The sequence below is a fragment of the Ranitomeya imitator genome, chromosome 4 (genome assembly GCF_032444005.1).
Source record: "Ranitomeya imitator isolate aRanImi1 chromosome 4, aRanImi1.pri, whole genome shotgun sequence".
NCBI lineage: Eukaryota > Metazoa > Chordata > Amphibia > Anura > Dendrobatidae > Ranitomeya > Ranitomeya imitator.
Window position 1 is genome coordinate 475,869,284 of NC_091285.1, and position 19,421 is coordinate 475,888,704.

The following is a 19,421-nucleotide window of genomic DNA, read 5'->3' on the forward strand; positions in this document are numbered from 1 at the left end:
TATGCGGCATCAATAGTTAAAAAAATGTAATGTTAAAAATAATATAACAAAAAACCTGCTATACTCGCCCTCTGTAGTCCTCAGAGCCGCTCGTGCCGGCCGCCAGCTTCCGTTCCCGGCGATGCATTGCGAAATTACCCAGAAGACTTAGCGGTCTCGCGAGACCGCTAAGTCATCTGGCTAATTTTGCAATGCATCCTGGGAACCGAAGATGGCGGCAGCCGCGCACGTATCGCCAGAGCTTCGGTGGATCCCAGGGGGTGAGTATATAACTATTTTTAATTTTAATTTTTTTAACAGGGTTATGGTGCCCACACTGCTGTACATTACGTGGGCTGTTAGATACCACGCGGCTGCTATATACTACATAGGCAGTGTTATATACTGCATGGGCTGTGCTAGATATTACGTGGCCACTGTTATATACTGCGTGGGCAGTGTTATATACTACGTGGCTGCTATATACTGCATAGGCAGTGTTATAAACTACGTGGCTGCTATATACTATGTGGCTGCTACATACATAAATACATATTCCAGAATACCCGATGCGTTAGAATCGGGCCACCATCTAGAGTGTGTGTGTGTGTCTTAAAAATTACAAAAAGGAATACATGCATACATGCATACATACATGCATACATACATACATACATACATACATACATACATACATACATACATACATACATACATACATACATACATACATACATACCATAAATACATTTCTTTTAAAAATTACAAAAAGGAAAATGGGCTGATGCAAAAGTTTGGCCACCCTGCATGGTTAGTACCTAGTAGCACCCCCTTTTTGAAAGGATCACAGCTTGTAAACACTTTTTGTAGCCGGACGAGTCTTTTGATTCTTGTTTGAGGGATTTTCATCCATTCTTCCTTGGAAAATTCTCCCAGTTCTGTGAGTGGGTCATCTTGTATGCACTGCTATGTTAAGGTCTATACTATGTAGCAGATGAGGTTAAAATATAATTTTTATTCTATAATAATAAAATCAATACCTATATTCAAAAGCCTGCAAATAAGAAAAAAAGCCCAAAGTGCATTGTGCATAAACGGACACCAATTCAGAAATGGTATACTAGACTAGAGCTCCCTTTTACTACCTAAAAAGGCAATATCCTAGGCAGAAATTAATAAGGAGAGTTGGCGTAACTTCATTCATTCACGGAGAATAAGTCAAGCCTCCTCTGTAAAAGGCGCATTAAGTTCCATGTCAACTATAAATACACCATACGCTAAACAGAAACCCAATGGATAGAGACCTGCCTTCCAGTCTCCATATCGGTTTGTGGGCTGTGTAGTATACCGTTCATTACGACAAAGGTATAATAAAGCAGAGAGTTGCTAGATTCATCATCAGCAAACTAATGCTCGTTACACACACATCCTGGCATAGTTCATTAAATATAGCATGTGCCTGCACCAGAAATCTCCATGGACCTGCATTGGTAACATATATCTATGGCCTCTATATAATATGAACAGCATATTAAAATGGAACACTCCCCAAACACGCTGATAGACGTGTCTAATAGTATCTTTGATAATCCTTGCCCGTATCCTGGTGGACGTCCCCACATTTTTGAGAAATTACCAACGTGTTTCGTTGCGCTTAATCATCAGTGGAGCTGATCTTGGTGTCATATCCTATAGATACTGTAAAATGGCGTCATGTATCGTTTACCTGTATGCGGCCTTTTAAGCACCGTGCGCTTCTGCCCAGGCATATGACGTCCTTCCTGTCTATGGCCTGCAGGTTCAAAGATGTTGGGCGGATATCCGGTTCTTGTAACGCTGCAGGGGTGGTGACGCGCAAACGTCGCCTCCCAACCATGCGTCAGCCGGTAAATCCGTCCAATAGTCGTGTTGTAAATATAATCAAGGTATTCTCAAAGGGAAGCTGTATTGTAGTGATATCGAACCACATCCCACCAATATACAAATCCTATCCCTGTAAACATACTGTCTATTCATTAGCAAGGAACAGGAAAAAGATTCTTATTTGATCGATGAATAGCAACCTCCTGATCGTCTTAAATACAACCATCAAGTATTTTGTAGGGTCATTCCCATGGCATATATAAGCCCTAATGGATTACCCAGAGGACTCAAGTAGATCGAACAGATACACATATGAGACAGGTATGTTTCGACAGAAGTGAGAATGCCTCACTTAAAGGGCAGGTTTCTTTTAACCCTTGGATTAATTGAGGCTAGTGACATTGCAGAAACTTCATGGCGGAATTGGTGAAAATAGAAGGGGAAAGCGAAAAAAAAAAATAAAGTGTGGGGAGCTATACTGGCCCTATTCTGGACTATGCTTTTCTGTGCCCTACCTAACGCGGAGGTTGGCACCCTAGGAACCTGCACACATGGCGCCCACACTCTTCGGCTGCTTACCCTCAACTAGCTCTCCCTAAATACACCCTGATCTACAGAAAAAGAGCAAAAGAGTTGTTGGTTGAGATCAGTGTGATGTATCGTCGGCAGCAAGAAAATCCATTGTTGTTCCTTCCGCAGCATCATTTGGTCCCAATTCCCCCCTGTAGGGGAAGGGTAGACTTACTCTATACACCTAAATGAAATGTAATCTTCTTGATATTAGCCACGTGTCCCATTTATTGATAGTATCCTGTAGATGGTCCCCAATTCTTCTACAAAATTATCTCCTTGTTTTGCCTATATAATTCTACACATTCACATGTGGCTTTGTAGATTATGCCTGTTGAACAGCAATTAATAAAATGTCTTGTGGAATAAAGTTCTACCCGCGTTATTTAAATTCTTTTATTAGTATGATTGATCTGCATGCTTTTAAACCCCACATCTAGAACAACCCTTTTGTTTGTGTGCCAAGCCAAGATTGATCTGTATTCGTCTGGCGATGGCCGTGGACCAACCTATTTAGGACCTTCCCTTGCTGTATGCAATTTGTGGGAGGGGGATAATGTCATTTCTGATATTTGCATCCATAAGAAGAATAGTCTAGTGTTTAAGAATGTCCTTGACTTCTCTGGCCCTATTAGAAAACTTTGTTATGCATGTTTTTGAATATAGGTATTCATTTTATTAATATACAAGAAGTTATATTTTTACCCCACCTGCTACATATAACTGAATTAATTTTAGGTGACTACAAATCTGTAGCTAGACTTTAAAAGATGTATAGCTAAGAGTTGAAATGATTTTCTGATCGGGGAACTGTGAGGGCCATTGTAAAACCTTCAGCTTGCGCCTTTTTGAGGTAGTCTAGTGTGGATTTTGAAATCTGTTTAGGATGATTATCCATTTGTAGTAGCCATCCTCTTTTGAACATCAGCTTTTTTATAGATGGTGTTATGTTTGCATCAAGAATTTGTTGAAATGTCATCAAATCCATTTTTCCCTCCACCTGTGAAATGTTTTCCTTGCCATTGGCTGCAACACAACACCAAAGCATGATTGATCCATCCACATGCTTAATGGTTGATGAGATGTTTTTTCTGAAATTTACTTACTTTTGATCATTGTGGCTAAAGAGTTCTATATTAACCTCATCAGTCCACAGGGCTTCTTTCCAAAAAGTCAATCCGGCTTATTTAGATGTTCTTTTGCATATGTTTGATGGTGAGGAAGCAGGAGAGTTTTTCTTCTGAGGACTCTTCCATGAAGGCTAGATTTGTGTAGGTGTCTCTGAACAGTAGTACAATGTACCACAACTCCAGAGTCTGCTAAATCATTCTAAAGGTCTTTTGCAGTCAAGTGGCGGTTCTGATTTGCCTCTAGCAATCCTACAAGCAGCTGTTACTGAAATTTTGCTTGGTCTTCCAGACCGTATCTTGACCTCCACTGTTCCTGGTAACTGCCATTTCTTAATTACATTTCGAGGAAAGGGCAAGTTGAAAATGCTTGTGTCTCCTTACAGCTTTCTACTACTTTGTGGGCCTCGCCATTTTCATTTTCAGAGTGCTAGGCAGCTGCTTAAAAGAATCCATGGCTGCTGTTTTTGGCACAAGGTTAGAGGAGGCTGGGTTTTTATAAAGCTGGGAACTTTGCATCATCTGGACTTTCCTAACTATGATGGTGAACAAGACATAACCCGAACAGGCTAATTGAGGTCTGAGACCTTAGTCAAAGTTATCTGAGCCCACATATCTCCAAGGGTACCCAATCTTCATCAGCCCATAGTCATTTTTTACATTTTGAAAATTACAAAAAAGGAAAATCTTTAATTCTAGGCCTTTTTAGAGATCATTTCATATTCAACTTGCTTAACTGTTAAAGTTTGGGCACCCCTGGTCAAAATTACTGTTAACATGCCACTGTATATCAGCCTCTTGGTAAATGTTCAGTTGCATTGAAACATTTTGTAGTTAGACTTTTTTAGTTCACATCAATCTACGTTTGATTTGTTTCCAACATCCTCTGTCCCAAAATCCACACCACCTACTCCCTGCTCCTATAAATATGGTTTTGGAAGCCGCCATCTATGTAATTAAATACATTAGACTTCCCAACCTTGTCATTCTTATTTAATGGCTAAGAAGCTCAGAATTTAGTATAGGAATCCTGCACGTCAGGGCCATGTCTTGCCAAACCTTACCCAGCTGGTTTTTACAAAGTACAGGGTGTGATCATGGTAAATCATGGGTGGGAATTGTGGAAGAGGCTTTTCTGACTATCACAAATAGTAATGATGTGGTTATTTGTTTGCCTCAAGTGAAATAAACATTTTCAGCTAGCTTCCCCCATAGACTACAGCTGATCAGGGTAGGATGAGCTGTCCGCATGGGCCTCTCGCCTTATGTCTATGTTGTAACATTGCACCGGACTGTACACTCTGCCTTATAACGCTTGTAATAACAGTATATTCTTTTACAAGTAGGGTATTAATATTAATGTTCCTAAAAGGGATTGATTATAGTAGACAACCAATTAAATGTTCTGATACTTGTCTATGGAGCCTCAGTAATCAGCCATCAATGGTTCACTGTCGCCTGCAGTTTCAGCTCCATGGTGTCCCATTCTGTAACCTGCTGGATGTGCTTTGTGATATATAAAATACAATATAGTACAAAAGTGTTTTCTGTAGGCTAATAAATCTCCGGAGTTATATTGGTCACCTCCATTAATGTATAAATTATTGATTTCATGAAGCTCTCCGCACTTTAAAGTCTTCGTAGAGCTTTTCCCATACCAATTTGGTTGTGTAGTCATGTCTAGTATTGTATATGGTGGAAATGTAACATGAGCCGCATCTATTCACTTACATGCTAGTGTTCTCCATCTTTGATGGCAAAGAAATAGAGACGTATTGTTCTAAGAGTTGAAACCCGACCTTGTGAGCTTTCCTCATAATACAACTATTGAACCGTTCTCCATCCAGGTGGCGAGCATTTATACAGTGTCTTCCATAAAACTGTGCTGGAGATCACGGTATGCGCATGTGCTGACTCCGGTGCCATTTTACTGACATGGTGTACTACAACATCAACATAGCAGTTCGCATGCACCAGCCATAGGCATAAAAGCCTGCATGTGCGCACTAATATGTTGACGTTGTAAATTAATAATTCAATTGTGGCGCCGGAGTCAACGCGTGCCCATACAGCGCTAGCTGGTGCCATTTTTGTGACAAGTGTCTGCGAATTTGCATATACAGTGTCTTCAATAAAATTGCACCTCAGATCATATGTGCACGTGCTGACCCCCGGTGCCATTTTATTGAAGTAATGTACTACAACGTCAATATAGCAGTGCGCCGGACATAGGGATAATGGGGACAGCCGGTGTTTGATCACCAGGAAATGATACTGGACTAGATGTCTTGTGCCTCCTAGTCAACTGTTGTGTAACCCCGCCCCCCCACCACTGATTGGCAGCTTTGTGTCAATGTACAGTGTACACATAAAGCTGCCGATTGGTGGTGTGGGCAGATTATACAGAGCTCAGCAAGCAGAAGACTGGTATATCTGTAGCAAAAAACAGCAATTGGATGCATGCGGACAAGCAAGTGACACATCACTGGAATCAGGGTCTCCGCCCCTATAGCTTGCTGCTCTCAGACAACATACCAAAAACCTGGAAACAGATTCTCATTAATGTTTAATGTACTAGGGAAACAAAGGGAATGGAAAGGCAAAAAAATATAATTTGCAATTGCAAAAATGATTTTTAACCCAAAATGCACACATTTAAGTAAAAAAAATTGTCCCCAAACGTTGGCCAACCCCTTTAATACATTGGAGGATGTGACTGGAGAGGGGCATAATGAATGTTGTATCCAGTGCTTGGGGGCACGAGGTGAGCGCATGACTTCTATAGTTCACCGTTACTAGTGTGATCGTATGAAAACGCAAAATGATGCATCTGCAAAACTAAGGAGAGGAGGATAGGTGTGACTGTCTTTTCTTTATACCGTATTTAATAAATTTACTTGAAAATGAGGACTGTATTAAGGTATGGATATTTCAATTTTAGGGTCCCACCAGAATGGAGTAATGCAGAACAACCAGCATGGACAGCAGCAGAGGTCAGGAAGGCAATCTAACAACTCTAGAACATCACATCAGCCTGCCGACCACCCATCTTTACCGCGGCAAATGGCTGGAGCAGCGGCACCTAGAAATCCACTGCAGCTCCAAAGTTTGGACTTCCTTCGAGTGCCGGACCAAGGTGTTGCGGGGTAAGGCTTATGTAACATACGTTAGGCAAGTTTTGATCGGCTTCAGACTAACGGTTAATTATGAAGTTAATCATTTCTGGGACACATAGTCAGATTAGATCCAGCGTTTGGACTGGGCCCCAGCGACTCATTAGTGTTCCAGTCATCCATAGTTTACAGCGCACATCATGAGCATTAGTGTCCAGCTTCTCGGGGAGCACTGGTGGTTTCCATCTGAAAGGTCAGAATAACATGTTAGCTGGCAGAGAGGAAATAAAGAGACTATTGATGAGCAGAGTATTCCACAGTGATGAGCAGAGTCCTGGAATAATTTTAGATTCTTACATGTACGGCGACCGTCTTAATTTCATATTTCATCAAGAAAAGAACAGATATGAACTGCAAAAAAGCTGACTACTAGATGGGAAAGGTGTCTACCTTGCCTTACTGTACTGTTCTACTAACAAAATTAAGAAAATGAGCTGAATTCTATCACATGCTCTGATGGGGTCTCTAGTCCAAAGAACCAAGTGCACTTTTGCATTAGTTTTACAATTCCTTTACACAGCAGTAAATGCCATTAACGCCTCAGGTAAGATGACAGCGACTGACCAGTTTGTCAGCGCTGCAGCCAATCACTAAGCAACTGTCACAATTTAAACTATGGAACGCTGAGAAACCATAGTTTTTCTTAAAACTGAAAACCCTTGTATCATTTTTAATATTAAAAGCTGATTGTCCCATTGAAGCTACAAGGCTTGAGGCCACATATGTAACAGAGCCCCCACCTATCATGTAGTTGCGTTCAAGTAACTGTTTTCAAGTAACTATTCAGTATAAGGTGACGTTGTGTGTACATGACGAATAACAACATTTCTGGTCATTATGTGATCAATATGCTGCATTTTCTCCAGTTTTCCTCTCTACGTGCTCCATCTGTAACTTACTTTTCGGGGAGGGGAAGACGAGCTGCAATGATTTCTCCCATAAACGGCTTGGCACAGATAGGAGGTTCCTGATCTTCATTTAGTTTTTAGCTGACCAGCTGCAGCGGCATGAAATATATAATGCAGCAGAGCTCAGCGGTCTTGCTCTGAATCAAGCTCTGCCGTGAGGTAATTCACGTGTGACATGGCTCTGCACAATGATTCTCAGTCTGCCTCTGTTCCCTTCCCTGCTGTTTGTTCACTCTTCCTCTTTCTCTATAGCAGATAATGGGCTGTGGCATCATACCTGCAGTCCGTCTCCTATGAGCAAGACAGAAGCTCCATTTTCACAGTGGATGAGTTCATGAGGCAGGGGGAGGGGACGAAGTGTCAGAGAAACCAGCTTGCTTCACTATTTATCAGACCAGATACATTACAAATGTTCTTATAATTGCCTGTACTTGATTATGCAAAGTTTGTTGAAAGTGCAATTCTGTTTTAAGCTGGTCTTGGGCTACCTGCACAGATAAAAGCTTATGGAAAGATCAGTAAAGCTCCCATGAATTTGTAAACCCATTCAGAAATTTCGGCAACTAAATATTTAGCATGGGAATTATCCTTTCTAGAGAAACATTGCAGTAATGCTTTTGCCACTATTTTCGTATGGCCAAATAGAGATAATTGGAAAACCATGTTAATACTGTCTAATTCTTAAGGTACCTTCACACATAACAATATCGTTAACGATATCGTTGCAACGTCACGCTTTTTTGTGATGTAGCAACGATCTCGCTAACGATCTCCTTGTGTGACGGCGACCAACGATCAGGACGCTGCTGGGAGATCGTTGGTCGTGGGGAATGATCAGGACCTTTTTTTTTGGTCGCTGATCACCCGCTGTCATTGCTGGATCGGCATGTGTGACGCCGATCCAGTGATGTGTTCACTTGTAACCAGGGTAAACATCGGGTTACTAAGTGCAGGGCTGCGCTTAGTAACCCGATATTTACCCTGGTTACCATTGTAAAAGTTAAAAAAAAACAAAAACAGTACCTACTCACATTCCGATGTCTGTCACGTCCCCCCGCTGTCAGCTTCCCTGCACTGACTGTCAGCGCCGGCCGTAAACCAGAGCACAGCAATGTTTTTTTTAACTTTTACAATGGTAACCAGGGTAAATATCGGGTTACTAAGCGCGGCCCTGCACTTAGTAACCCGATGTTTACCCTGGTTACCCGGGGACTTCGGCATCGTTGAAAACCGTTTCAACGATGCCGAAGTCTATCCCCAGATCGTTGGTCGCTGGAGAGAGCTGTCTGTGTGACGGCTCCCCAGCGACCACACAACGACTTACCAACGATCACGGCCAGGTCGTATCGCTGTTCGTGATCGTTGGTAAGTCGTTTAGTGTAACAGTACCTTTAGGCAATGTGAACTTAAATCTGGCGTGTTTGAAGACTGTATTCTATCACAGACTAAACACACTTAGTTGTGTGAAAGTGTTTGCCCCTTCCTGATTTCCTATTATTTTGCATGTTTGTCACACTTAAAGGTTTCAGATCAACAAACAAAATGTAAATATTGGACAAAGATAACACGAGTAACACAAAATGCAGTTTATAAATGAAGGTTTTTATTCATGGAAAAAGAAATCCAAAGCTAGAAGGCCATGTGTGAAAGTCATTGCCTTCTAAACTCTTGGCAGCAACTGAAAGCATTTGTGATGAGTATTTTACAACGCTCTGGAGGAATTTGGCCTACTCTTTACAGATTTGTTGTAATTCAGCCACATTTGAGGGTTTCCAAGCATGAACCACCTTTTTAAGTTGATTCCACAGCATCTCCCCTGGATTAAGGTCAGGACTTTCACTAGGCCACTCCAATGTCTTAATTTTGTTTTTCTTAAGCCATTCAGATATGGACTTCCTGGTGTGTTTTGGATTGTTTTGCTGCAGAAACCAAGTGTGCGTCAGCTTGAGGTCACTAACAGATGGGCGGACATTCTCCTTCAGACCGCAGAATTCATGGTTTCATTTACCACAGTGAGTCTTCCAGGTCCCAAAGCAGCCCCCTATCAATCACACTACCACCATATTTTACTGTCAGTATGATGATCCTTTTCTGAAATCCTGTGTTAATTCTCTGCCAGATGTAATGGGACATACAACTTCCAAAAACTTAAAATGTTGTCTCAGTCCAGAGAGTATTCTCCCAAAAGTCTTGGGGATCATCAAGCTGTTTTCTGGCAAAACTGTGACGAGACTTTCGCTTGTATTGCTCAGCATGGGTTTTCGTCTTGGAACTCTGCAATGCAGGCCATTTTTGCCCAGTCTTTCTTATGGTGGAGTCATGAACACTGACCTTAAGTGAGGCCTGCAGTTCTTTGGATGTTGTTGTGGGGTCTTTTGTGACCTCTTGGATGAGTCGTCACTGCGCTCTTGGGTAATTTTGGTCTGCTGACTGCTCCTGGAAAGGTTCACCACTGTTCCATGTTTTCTCTATTTGTGGATAATCTCTTCCGCTGTGGTTCACTAGAGTTCCAAAGCTTGAGAAATGGCTGTATAACCTTTTCCAGACTGATTTTTTTTTTTGAATCGTGGCATGATATATAGCTTTTGATAAACTTTTGGTTTACTTTTGTCAGGAAGGTCCTATTTAAGTGATTTCTTGATTACTGCCACTCCTGTTCTCAATCAGGCCTGGGTGTGGCTGGGAAATTTGAATTGTATCCCAAAGATGTGATAAACCACAATTAATTTGTTTTAAGGGGGAGGAGCAATCACTTTTTCACACAAGGCCCTGTAGGTTTGGATTTCTTTTTCCCTTAGTAATAATGATCTTCATTTAAAAACTGCATCTTGTGTTTACTTGTTATCTGTCTAATATTTACATTTGTTTGGTGATCTGAAGCATTTAAGTGTGACAAACAAGCAAAAGAATAAGAAATCAGGAAGGGGCAAACACTTTCCCACAACTGTAGTATGACACACTATGATAAATCTGCTGCATTTCAGTCCACACCACCTAGTCAGTCTTTCTTTGTGATAATTTTGGCACGCGCTCATTTGCCATCTGATTACCGTTCAGAGAGGAAAAGGTGTAACTGTTTTGTATGTATTTAGTTAGTCATGAAAGATGGGGTTTGTTTTTGTTTTGTTTAATCGCACAAATTGCACTGTAATCCTTTTCACTTTGCTTGCTAAGGGTATGTTCACACGTTCCTGATTTCCATCCTTTTTTTTTCAGGACTGAAACCGCAGCTCTTTGCAGAAAACGCAGGTCCTTTTTTTGGTGCGTTTTTTGGTGCGTTTTTTGATGCGTTTTTTATGCAGTTTTCTATGCAGAGTCTGTGTGTTTTCTAGGAAGTTTTTTAGGGTTAAAATGGCTGAAAATACCCTACCCCTAACCCTAACCCTATTCTAACCTTAGTGGAAAAAAAAAAATTCTTAATTTTTTTATTGTCCCTACCTATGGGGGTGACAAAGGGGGGGGGGGGGTGTCATTTACTATTTTTTTTTATTTTGATCACTGAGATAGGTTATATCTCAGTGATCAAAATGCACTTTGGAACGAATCTGCCGGCCGGCAGATTCGGCGGGCGCACTGCGCATGCGCCCGCCATTTTGCAAGATGGCGGCGCCCAGGGAGAAGACGGCCAGACGGACACCGGGAGGCCGGGTAAGTATAAGGGGGGGAGATTAGGGCACGGGGGGGCATCGGAGCACGGGGGGTGGGCATCGGAGCACGGGGGGGGGGGGGCATCGGAGCATGGGGGGTGGGATCGGGGCAGCCACACTCCGCCCACGCACTTCCGCCCGCTTCCCACTTCCGCACTTCCTGCTGCAGCGGTTCGGCACCACAAACCGCAATAAAACCCGCAGATATATTTTTGATCTGCGGGTTTTACTGCGGGTTTGACCTCACAATGGAGGTCTATGGGTGCAGAACCGCTGCGGCTCCGAAAAAAGAAGTGACATGGTACTTCTTTTTTACCGCGGCTATTCAGCGCGGCTTTTTTTCCCGATTCCCGCATCATGTGCACAGTGGTTCCTGTTTTCCATAGGGTACATTGTACTGTACCCTGCATGGAAAACAGCTGCGGAACCGCAGCGGCAAAAACGCTGCGGTTCCGCAGAAAAAAACGCACTGTGTGAACATGGCCTAACTCTCCCCCATTGTTTGATATTTAAAAGCGTGACTATTTTTCTTTTTTTAGGCAAACATGCAGTAGACTCTGTGCCTGCTACGATCTCCTCCTCCATAGCATTTTATGACCACCATCTCCTATCTCAATAATGAAAAAAAATCTGTCTCTAACTCCATTTTTCTATTCCTTACTAAATTATGCATTTATTGTTCTGAAAATCTATTGTCATATTTACATGAGCCAATACCAGTGACTGGGAAATCCTTCAAACAATGTATATAATTTGCCATATTTATAGCAAACCTAAGTCTGTGCGGTCTTGCACAAATCCATACAGCTATATGTAACTGTTAATGCATCATCTGGTTTGACATTAGAAAGAATCTTTACACTGAAGACAGCAGAAATTGTTGATGATGTTTGAGCTTGGGGATATATTTTTTCTGTACTGCAAATGGAGACACGGTTGTACTGTGAGGAACAAGAGACCACAGAAAAATTGCCGACTGCAACTGAAAGAGTCTTTGTGCTCGGCAGCTGCTTCCAACCAACTTACTGAGACAATGTTGATTTAACTGCAGTAAGGGTCTAGTGTAAAACCGCAGGTCGCATTAAATGTGCCATTAAACAAGAAACAACAAGAAATCTACCTAGTCCGCAGAACAGGCTGATAACGGAAACGCAGAATAAATAGATACGGCTAAATAAATGGTCAGTGATTACAACACCTCTCATTCTGGTGTGCTCCAAGAACAATATCCAGCATTTGGCATAGCGGTGACTGTATCGGGCACCGATAATTACTTGAAATCCTAGCTGAGGTTTAGGAGTCAAATGTCGCACTGTAGGCGATTAATTGTGGACCAGGTATGCAGCGATGTATATAGCCAGGAAATGGAGTGCAGGTTATTTCCATCTTTCTCTGATTGTTCAGTAATGGCAAATGTACTAAATTAATGTGATTTGATCATTTAAACTGTCATTAATTCAGGAGTCGGCAGTCATAGCCCATACATAAGATAATTTTTACTAATTACTAGTGATAAGCGAACGTGTTCGGATAAGGTGTTTTCTGAGCATGCTCGGGTGCTAGAATAATATGTTCAAGTCCCTGCGCCTGCATGCCTCACAGATGTTCTGCAGCTGCAACACATGCAGGGCCTGTTAGGTAATCCCTGCATGTGTTGGGGCTGTTGAACAGCTGTTGTCATGCAGCCACGGAGACTCGAACATATTATTCGAGTACACCAGATACTCAGTTATCACCAGAGCATGCTCAGATAACACCTTATCGAAGAACGTTCGCGCCTCACTAGTAATTACTCATATACTGTCATACTGATTCTTATGTATGGACTTGTAAAGTGAAGATATGTTCCAAGTTGAGTATCCTAAAACTCCAAAACCTTGGTGCCTGTGTTTGTCAGTGTGGCAATTATCATGTGACACCGGTGACTGCCCACAGCTGGAAAAGAATGGCCTTCAACACAGAAATGACTGCACACCCAAGGCCAATGCTGCGGACTTCACATACAGTCCTGGTGCAACAGCTCCACCTGCTGGTCAGCCACTGAATAGGTCTCAAGAAAATCTGCAAGAGGTTTTCATGATTTCTAAAACTAAAATTTTATTTGATTTTTACAGTGCACGTCGACAGACCTCAAGTCGCCCCCCTCCAGGTGGAGGAAGACCAAAACCTCAGCCAAAGCCAAAACCTCAAGTGCCACAGTGCAAGGCCCTGTATGCGTATGATGCACAGGATACAGATGAGCTCAGTTTTAATGCCAATGACATCATAGAGATTATCAAAGAAGGTAATTGGCTCAGTCTAATCTGTATGATATGGTTAGATATTTTTTCAGCTGCTGTAGAATTCCCCGCGTATAGCTCTGTATCATTACATAATAAAAGTGTCAGATCATACGTTTGGTGCAATGGAAAATACAACTTGGCCCACAAAAAAACCCTGCATGCAGCTGTATTAACTGTTTCTTTTTATAGAAAGATTGTTGCATCTAGTCTAACGTTATATCGTTTGTGGGGTTTTTTTGTTTTTTTTTGTTTTTTTGCACCAAAATTTTAATGCAATGTCGCACTTATGTCACTCCCCATTGTCTGGTATAGTGCAAAAGTGTAAGGATCAAGTGCATTTTAATTTGTAAATAGTTTTCATTTTTAGTTCAGTACTTTGCTTCATAGCCGTAAAAACATTTGCGGCCATAATTATCATTCATAACTTCTAGCTCATAAAGATTTATTTTACGTAAACTGTGATCCACATCTGGTGTAAATACACTGAATACTAAGATATAGGCCTATTGCCATATTTATTAATGTTTCTATGTCAAAATGTTTGTTCCCTAAACACGTGTCTGAAACGTGGACAGGGCTTCAGAGCAGCATTGCTTCCCAATCTGAGGCCAGCATGAAACGAGGACATACAAGCCTCCATGTTGTAAACCACTGTGCAATATGCTGCAGCTCTACTAGTCTTCTCAATGCTGAGCCCAGTCTAACTCCGCCTATGTCACTGATTGGCAGCTTTCTTTGTAAACTGCGTATAGCATAGACAGAAAATGGCCAATCAGTGGTGGGGGTGATGCAAGCCAGGGCCCATAAATATGGTGGACTTCATGACAGCAGCTCATCACTGAGAGGACTAGAAGAGCTACAGAAAAGTAGTGAATTATCAAAGCTGCAGTAGGAAGCCCAGTAAGTAACCCAGCTCTTAGATGGGGCAGCAATAACCTGCTCATGTATTCTGCTACTTAAAGGGAACCTGTCACCCCGTTTTTGCGATATGAGATAAAAATATCGTTCAATAGGGCCTGAGCTCTGCTTTACAAGAGTGCCTTTATTATCCCGATTCCCCACCTTTGACAGCAGAAAACGGCGAGATTAGTTCGGTATTTTCTCTGCAATCACTCTGGTCCGGTCCGGTCCGATGGGCTGTGCCTAATCGCTGTCTCTCCCCCCGCTCCTCGGCATGTCAGACGTAACTCGATCTCTGAATAGCACAGATCGTGCTCATTTTTTGCATTTGCGCAGTGCATTTGCCACTAGCACATGCGCAGTATGTATTGCCCAACAGTGGGCAAAGCATACAATACATCTTTGCGCATGCGCCAGTTTTTTTTACTGTAACCTCCGTGCCCCGGAAGTCTTGGTATGCAAATTTGCATATCGAGACTTCCGGGGCACAGAGGTTACAGTAAAAAAACGGCGCTTGCACAATGATGTATTGTATGCTTTGCCCACTGTTGGGCAAAGCATACTGCGCAGGCGCGAGATGACACTTTAATGTGCAGGTGCTAAATGCAATGCCAACGCCGGGATGAAAATTCGTAGTGAAAGCCGGAGGTGGGGAGAATCTGTGATTAAGCCCCGCCCATCAGACTGTACTGGGGTGATTGCAGAGAAAATACCGTACTAATCCTGCAGTTTTCTGCTGTCAAAGGTGGGGAATCGGGGACAATAAAGGCACTCTTGTAAAGCAGAGCTCAGGCCCTATTGAACAATATTTTTATCTCATATCGCAAAAACGGGGTGACAGGTTCCCTTTAACGAGAAGCTAATAGATCTAATGTGGATTGTTTTAAGCCCAGACCAAATACATCAAGTGCTGTGTTAATGGTTCTAGTGAAAGCCATATCGGGGGTGGGAATGGTGCACCGTTCAGATGACGCATGCGTGATCATTTCCTTGAATGCCTGTCACTGAACTTAAAGGGACTCTTGTTCGCACAGAATGACTGTCCAAACCAAGCACGCTTTCCACCCACTTGTGTTCCATCTATCGCCGCTCTTTTCTGGCTCTATAAATCCTGAGCTGTCAGAAGGGGGTTTAGATGAAAGGAAACCTAAACGGTCATGAAATCCCTGTGACTAGCGCTTTAGTACAAGGATATCCCATGCAGATGATTTAACATTGTTTCTTTTCTGGTCACTTACAGATAACTCAGGTTGGTGGACTGGAAGATTACGGGGGAAACAGGGACTTTTTCCAAATAATTATGTCACCAAGATCTAAGACAGACTGCGCAAATGGGACCTGAACCTGTAACCCTTCTCTATTTAACCCCTTCCAGTAATTGTCCAATAGGGGGAGAAGCGCCTGACCTTGTAGCCGGAGAAGCCCCAACCAAATTGTTGCACTGTGAGCTGAACGCTACAAAACGCAGACACCAAAGACCTGAACTGGAAGATATTTATTACACGTTATTCCTGCTTGGGGACCTTTATGCTGAGCGGTGGCCACAATGCATTGCTGAGCAGTGTGTTACAAGCCTCCGGTGGCACGAGGGTTATGGAGCGAGTGGCGTTCTGCTGGGATGTTCTACCTAATGATGGTTGTGTGATCGTTAAAGTGCCTCTTCGTTTACTGATGTTAATTTATACAAAGATGAATTCTCTGCACAGTTCCTCACTCCTTGTGCTCCTGGATGAAGGAAACGTTTCATATGCTGCTAATGCATCACTAAGCAATGGAGGAATGTGTAACTGCTGGATTAAGAATGTTTGTGCGAATAACTGAATATCTCCATAAGGCACTGCATACCGAAGATGTGTATTCACTGCACAGTTGCAGAGTCTTATATTGAAATATGGCTGGCCCATGTTAATATCTTGGTGTAGGATGCTGTTACCTGTCACAGGAAGCATCTCATTCTTTTTAGCTGTAAATTTATATAGCAAATCATATATACTGTACAGATATATACAAAATGTTATAACATGTATGGATGTATAACCCAGGACTCTACTGTACTATCATTGCAGATTTTAGGGCTAATATATCAGGTACTTATGAAATATGCACTTAAAACCATGTTTTTAATGCTTTTTAGCTTTTGCTATTGCTTATACGATGGAAATTTTTTAGCTGTCGCAAATTTCCTGAATACTGATTAACTGAAGCCAGCCCAATCAAAGCCGATATGCTTTCTACATCATGTAATAGGCTATTTAATAAAGATCATTCTGTTTTTACCCACATTGGTGTTTGCCGTACTTTGGCAAATTGTATTACTATATGTTGTGTATCTTTAAAGGGAGTCAGTCACCAGGTTTTTGCTTCTCCATCTGAGAGCAACGTGATGTAGGGATGGAGACCCTGATTCCAGCAATGTGTCACTTACTGGGCTGCTTGCTCTCATTTGGATAAAACTGACTTTTCTGTGCTGCAGATATAGCAGTTCTCTGAATGCAGAGCTCTGTATAACCCTGCTCACACCACTGATTGGCAGCTTTCTGTGTACTGTGCATAGGCAGAAAGCTGCCAATCAGTGGTGATGACAGGGTATATAGATCTCATGAGTATATAGGACACCACACTTAACAGGTTGTCACGCTAGGTGAAGGATAAGTAAGAGCGCAACATCGGGGAGATGGAGTTGGAGCCCAAACACTAGGAGTGGAGACCCCTAGGCAGCTCTAAAATCACCCTGTCTGCCCTAACCATCCGTATATAGGTTCTGCACCTATCGCCAAGCAGGAACCTAATTCCTACCTGACCCTAGCAATAGGCCCTGGTTAGGGAGGGGAAGGGGTACTACTAGTCAGTCCCCACTACAACTAACCGACTATTAGTACATCCAACTAGAAAGACAAGTAAGAGAACACCAGCACCATGCTGCATCAATTGAATGTATTTAAACCTACAGAACAAGTGTGTAATTAGTAGCAGAAGGTGGAGGTAACTGTTGGGTCGTAGAGGGAGAAGGATATCGCTCCATAACAGATACAAAAATCAAGAAGGTGCTTGAGCTAATCCCAAAGACCTTCTACAGCCAGATCCAAGCTGACTCTCACTAGCAGACTAGTAAACCTGTGTTATGGGTGTGTCAGGTGTGACAATCTCCTGCTTATAAAAAGCGACTTTATCAAACTCCAGCAAGTAGCCCAGTAAGTGACACATCACTGGAATCTGTCTACATTATGCTGCTCTGAGACCCCATCGTCAGGTTTTAGCCACTTAATCAGATTCCCATTAAAAGATTTTTGACAACTTCACTATTTTTTTCTCTACCTGACAAGATCTTATTGACACATTCACAAATTACGGAAATATCTCCCTCCTAGAATAAAAAAGTACCTTGCTGGTTACAACTTTCAATAGTTAGCTACCGTGTAAGCTACTGATAGATACAGACAGAAAAGGGCCTCTGTGCAAGAACAATATATTGGCCCTTTGCAGCCCAGGAGCTCCTAAAAATGCAAAATTGCACCTGCTTTGGAGGTAAGGTACCGTCACACATAACGATATCGTTAAAGATATTGTTGCTTTATTCAGTCGCCATGACAGCACAACGAGAGAGAGGGGATCCCCCCCTTCAGTGAGAGGAAACCTCAGACATAAAAGGGCGGCACCTCACTCCCCCGTCAGTTGGTTTCATGTACCTGACATTGGAACCTCTTCAGACAGGCCTTGAGAAGAAGGTCGAAGAAAAGAAGTTATCCCACTTCTGAAAGGCCGATTCAGGTAACGGGAGTCCCCTACCTCGGCCTGATCAGGATGATGGAAGCACCACACGGCAGGGGGACTGTCTGTGTAGGTGACAGCAGGAGGAAGCAGACCTAGGCAGTGGGGTTGGCTTCTAAGGTGCCGCTTTATACCTGGTGAGTAGGGATCCCATGGTGCCGCATCTGCTGGAGCCTCTGGGGTCTGTCCGCCGCTTGCGCTGGGGTCTGCGGTGGCTGGGGAGTGCTGCCGTCCTTGTTCGGCGCGTCTGCTCTCAGCGCCGCAGCCGCGTCCGGATGACGCGGCGCGATGACGCGGCCGCGCATGCGCGGTGCCGCTTGTTCCGGCTAATGGCGGCGCCCAGCGTCTGGGGTGGGATTTTGGCCTCGGGGTGTCCGGCGCTCTCAAGGGGGTTATCATGGGGGCGCGGCTAGCGGCCGGACCCTATCGGTGAGTACCGATCAGCGGCACCTCGAGTGGTTTCCCTGCTGACCCCCATCCGGGGGTGGTACCCAGGGGGATGGATTTAAGCAGGGCACTGAGGCCTCAGCGTGTTCCTGTCCACCTTTTCCAGTATGGAGTCACCGGAGGGAACACCGCAGTTGTGCGGTGAACAGCAGCAACCACTTGAGCAGCCTTTGAGAAGCTCCCAGCGACGTTCTAGTGGCAGTAGTCGCGCTGGTGGAGCTAAAGCGGCTCAGAAATCAACCAAGTACTCAGGCCATAAGGAATCTCCGGTTAAGAAGGACCCCCCGATCACGATACCATTCGCTGCAGGGATGGGTAAGTGAGCTTCGTGAAAGTACGCTTTCTGATTGCTGTCCCTCCTTGTATTCTCTCTCTCTCCTTATTAGGGGAGGAAATCTGTGTCCAAGTCCAAGCATAGGGAGTGTGCCATGTGTACGGAGCCACTTCCGGATGGACATAAAAAGTTGTGCAGCACCTGCATACAACGTTTAATTGAGGAGGAGGCCCCTGACCTTACGTCTACTCTTAGGGATATAGTTAGACAGGAGGTCAGAGATTCCATGAGGTCTCAGAAGACAGTCTCCAAAAAGAGGAAGGAGATTTTATCCCCAGCCTCGGATGTAGATTCAGACACAGGTGGTGTAAGCTCGGATTCTCATCCATCATCTTTATCAGAGGACATGGAATCTAGCCGAGCCTGTCTGTCACTGGATAGGATTAACCACCTAGTCAAAGCCGTCAACAACACTATGGGCAT

The 19,421-nt window shown here is 43.2% G+C and overlaps 1 protein-coding gene across 1 annotated transcript in view; it reads left to right on the top strand.

The window, feature by feature from the left end:
• The window catches only part of MYO1E (myosin IE), a 198,896-nt gene extending 182,167 nt beyond the window's left edge, over window positions 1–16,729 (top strand). Inside the window, exons 26-28 of the mRNA XM_069765889.1 lie at window positions 6,481–6,685; window positions 13,382–13,551; window positions 15,690–16,729. Coding sequence (XP_069621990.1) covers window positions 6,481–6,685; window positions 13,382–13,551; window positions 15,690–15,766 — 452 coding nt within the window. The 3' untranslated portion in view covers window positions 15,767–16,729. The remainder of the gene's footprint in view (window positions 1–6,480; window positions 6,686–13,381; window positions 13,552–15,689) is intronic.
• The last annotated feature ends 2,692 nt before the right edge of the window (window positions 16,730–19,421 follow it).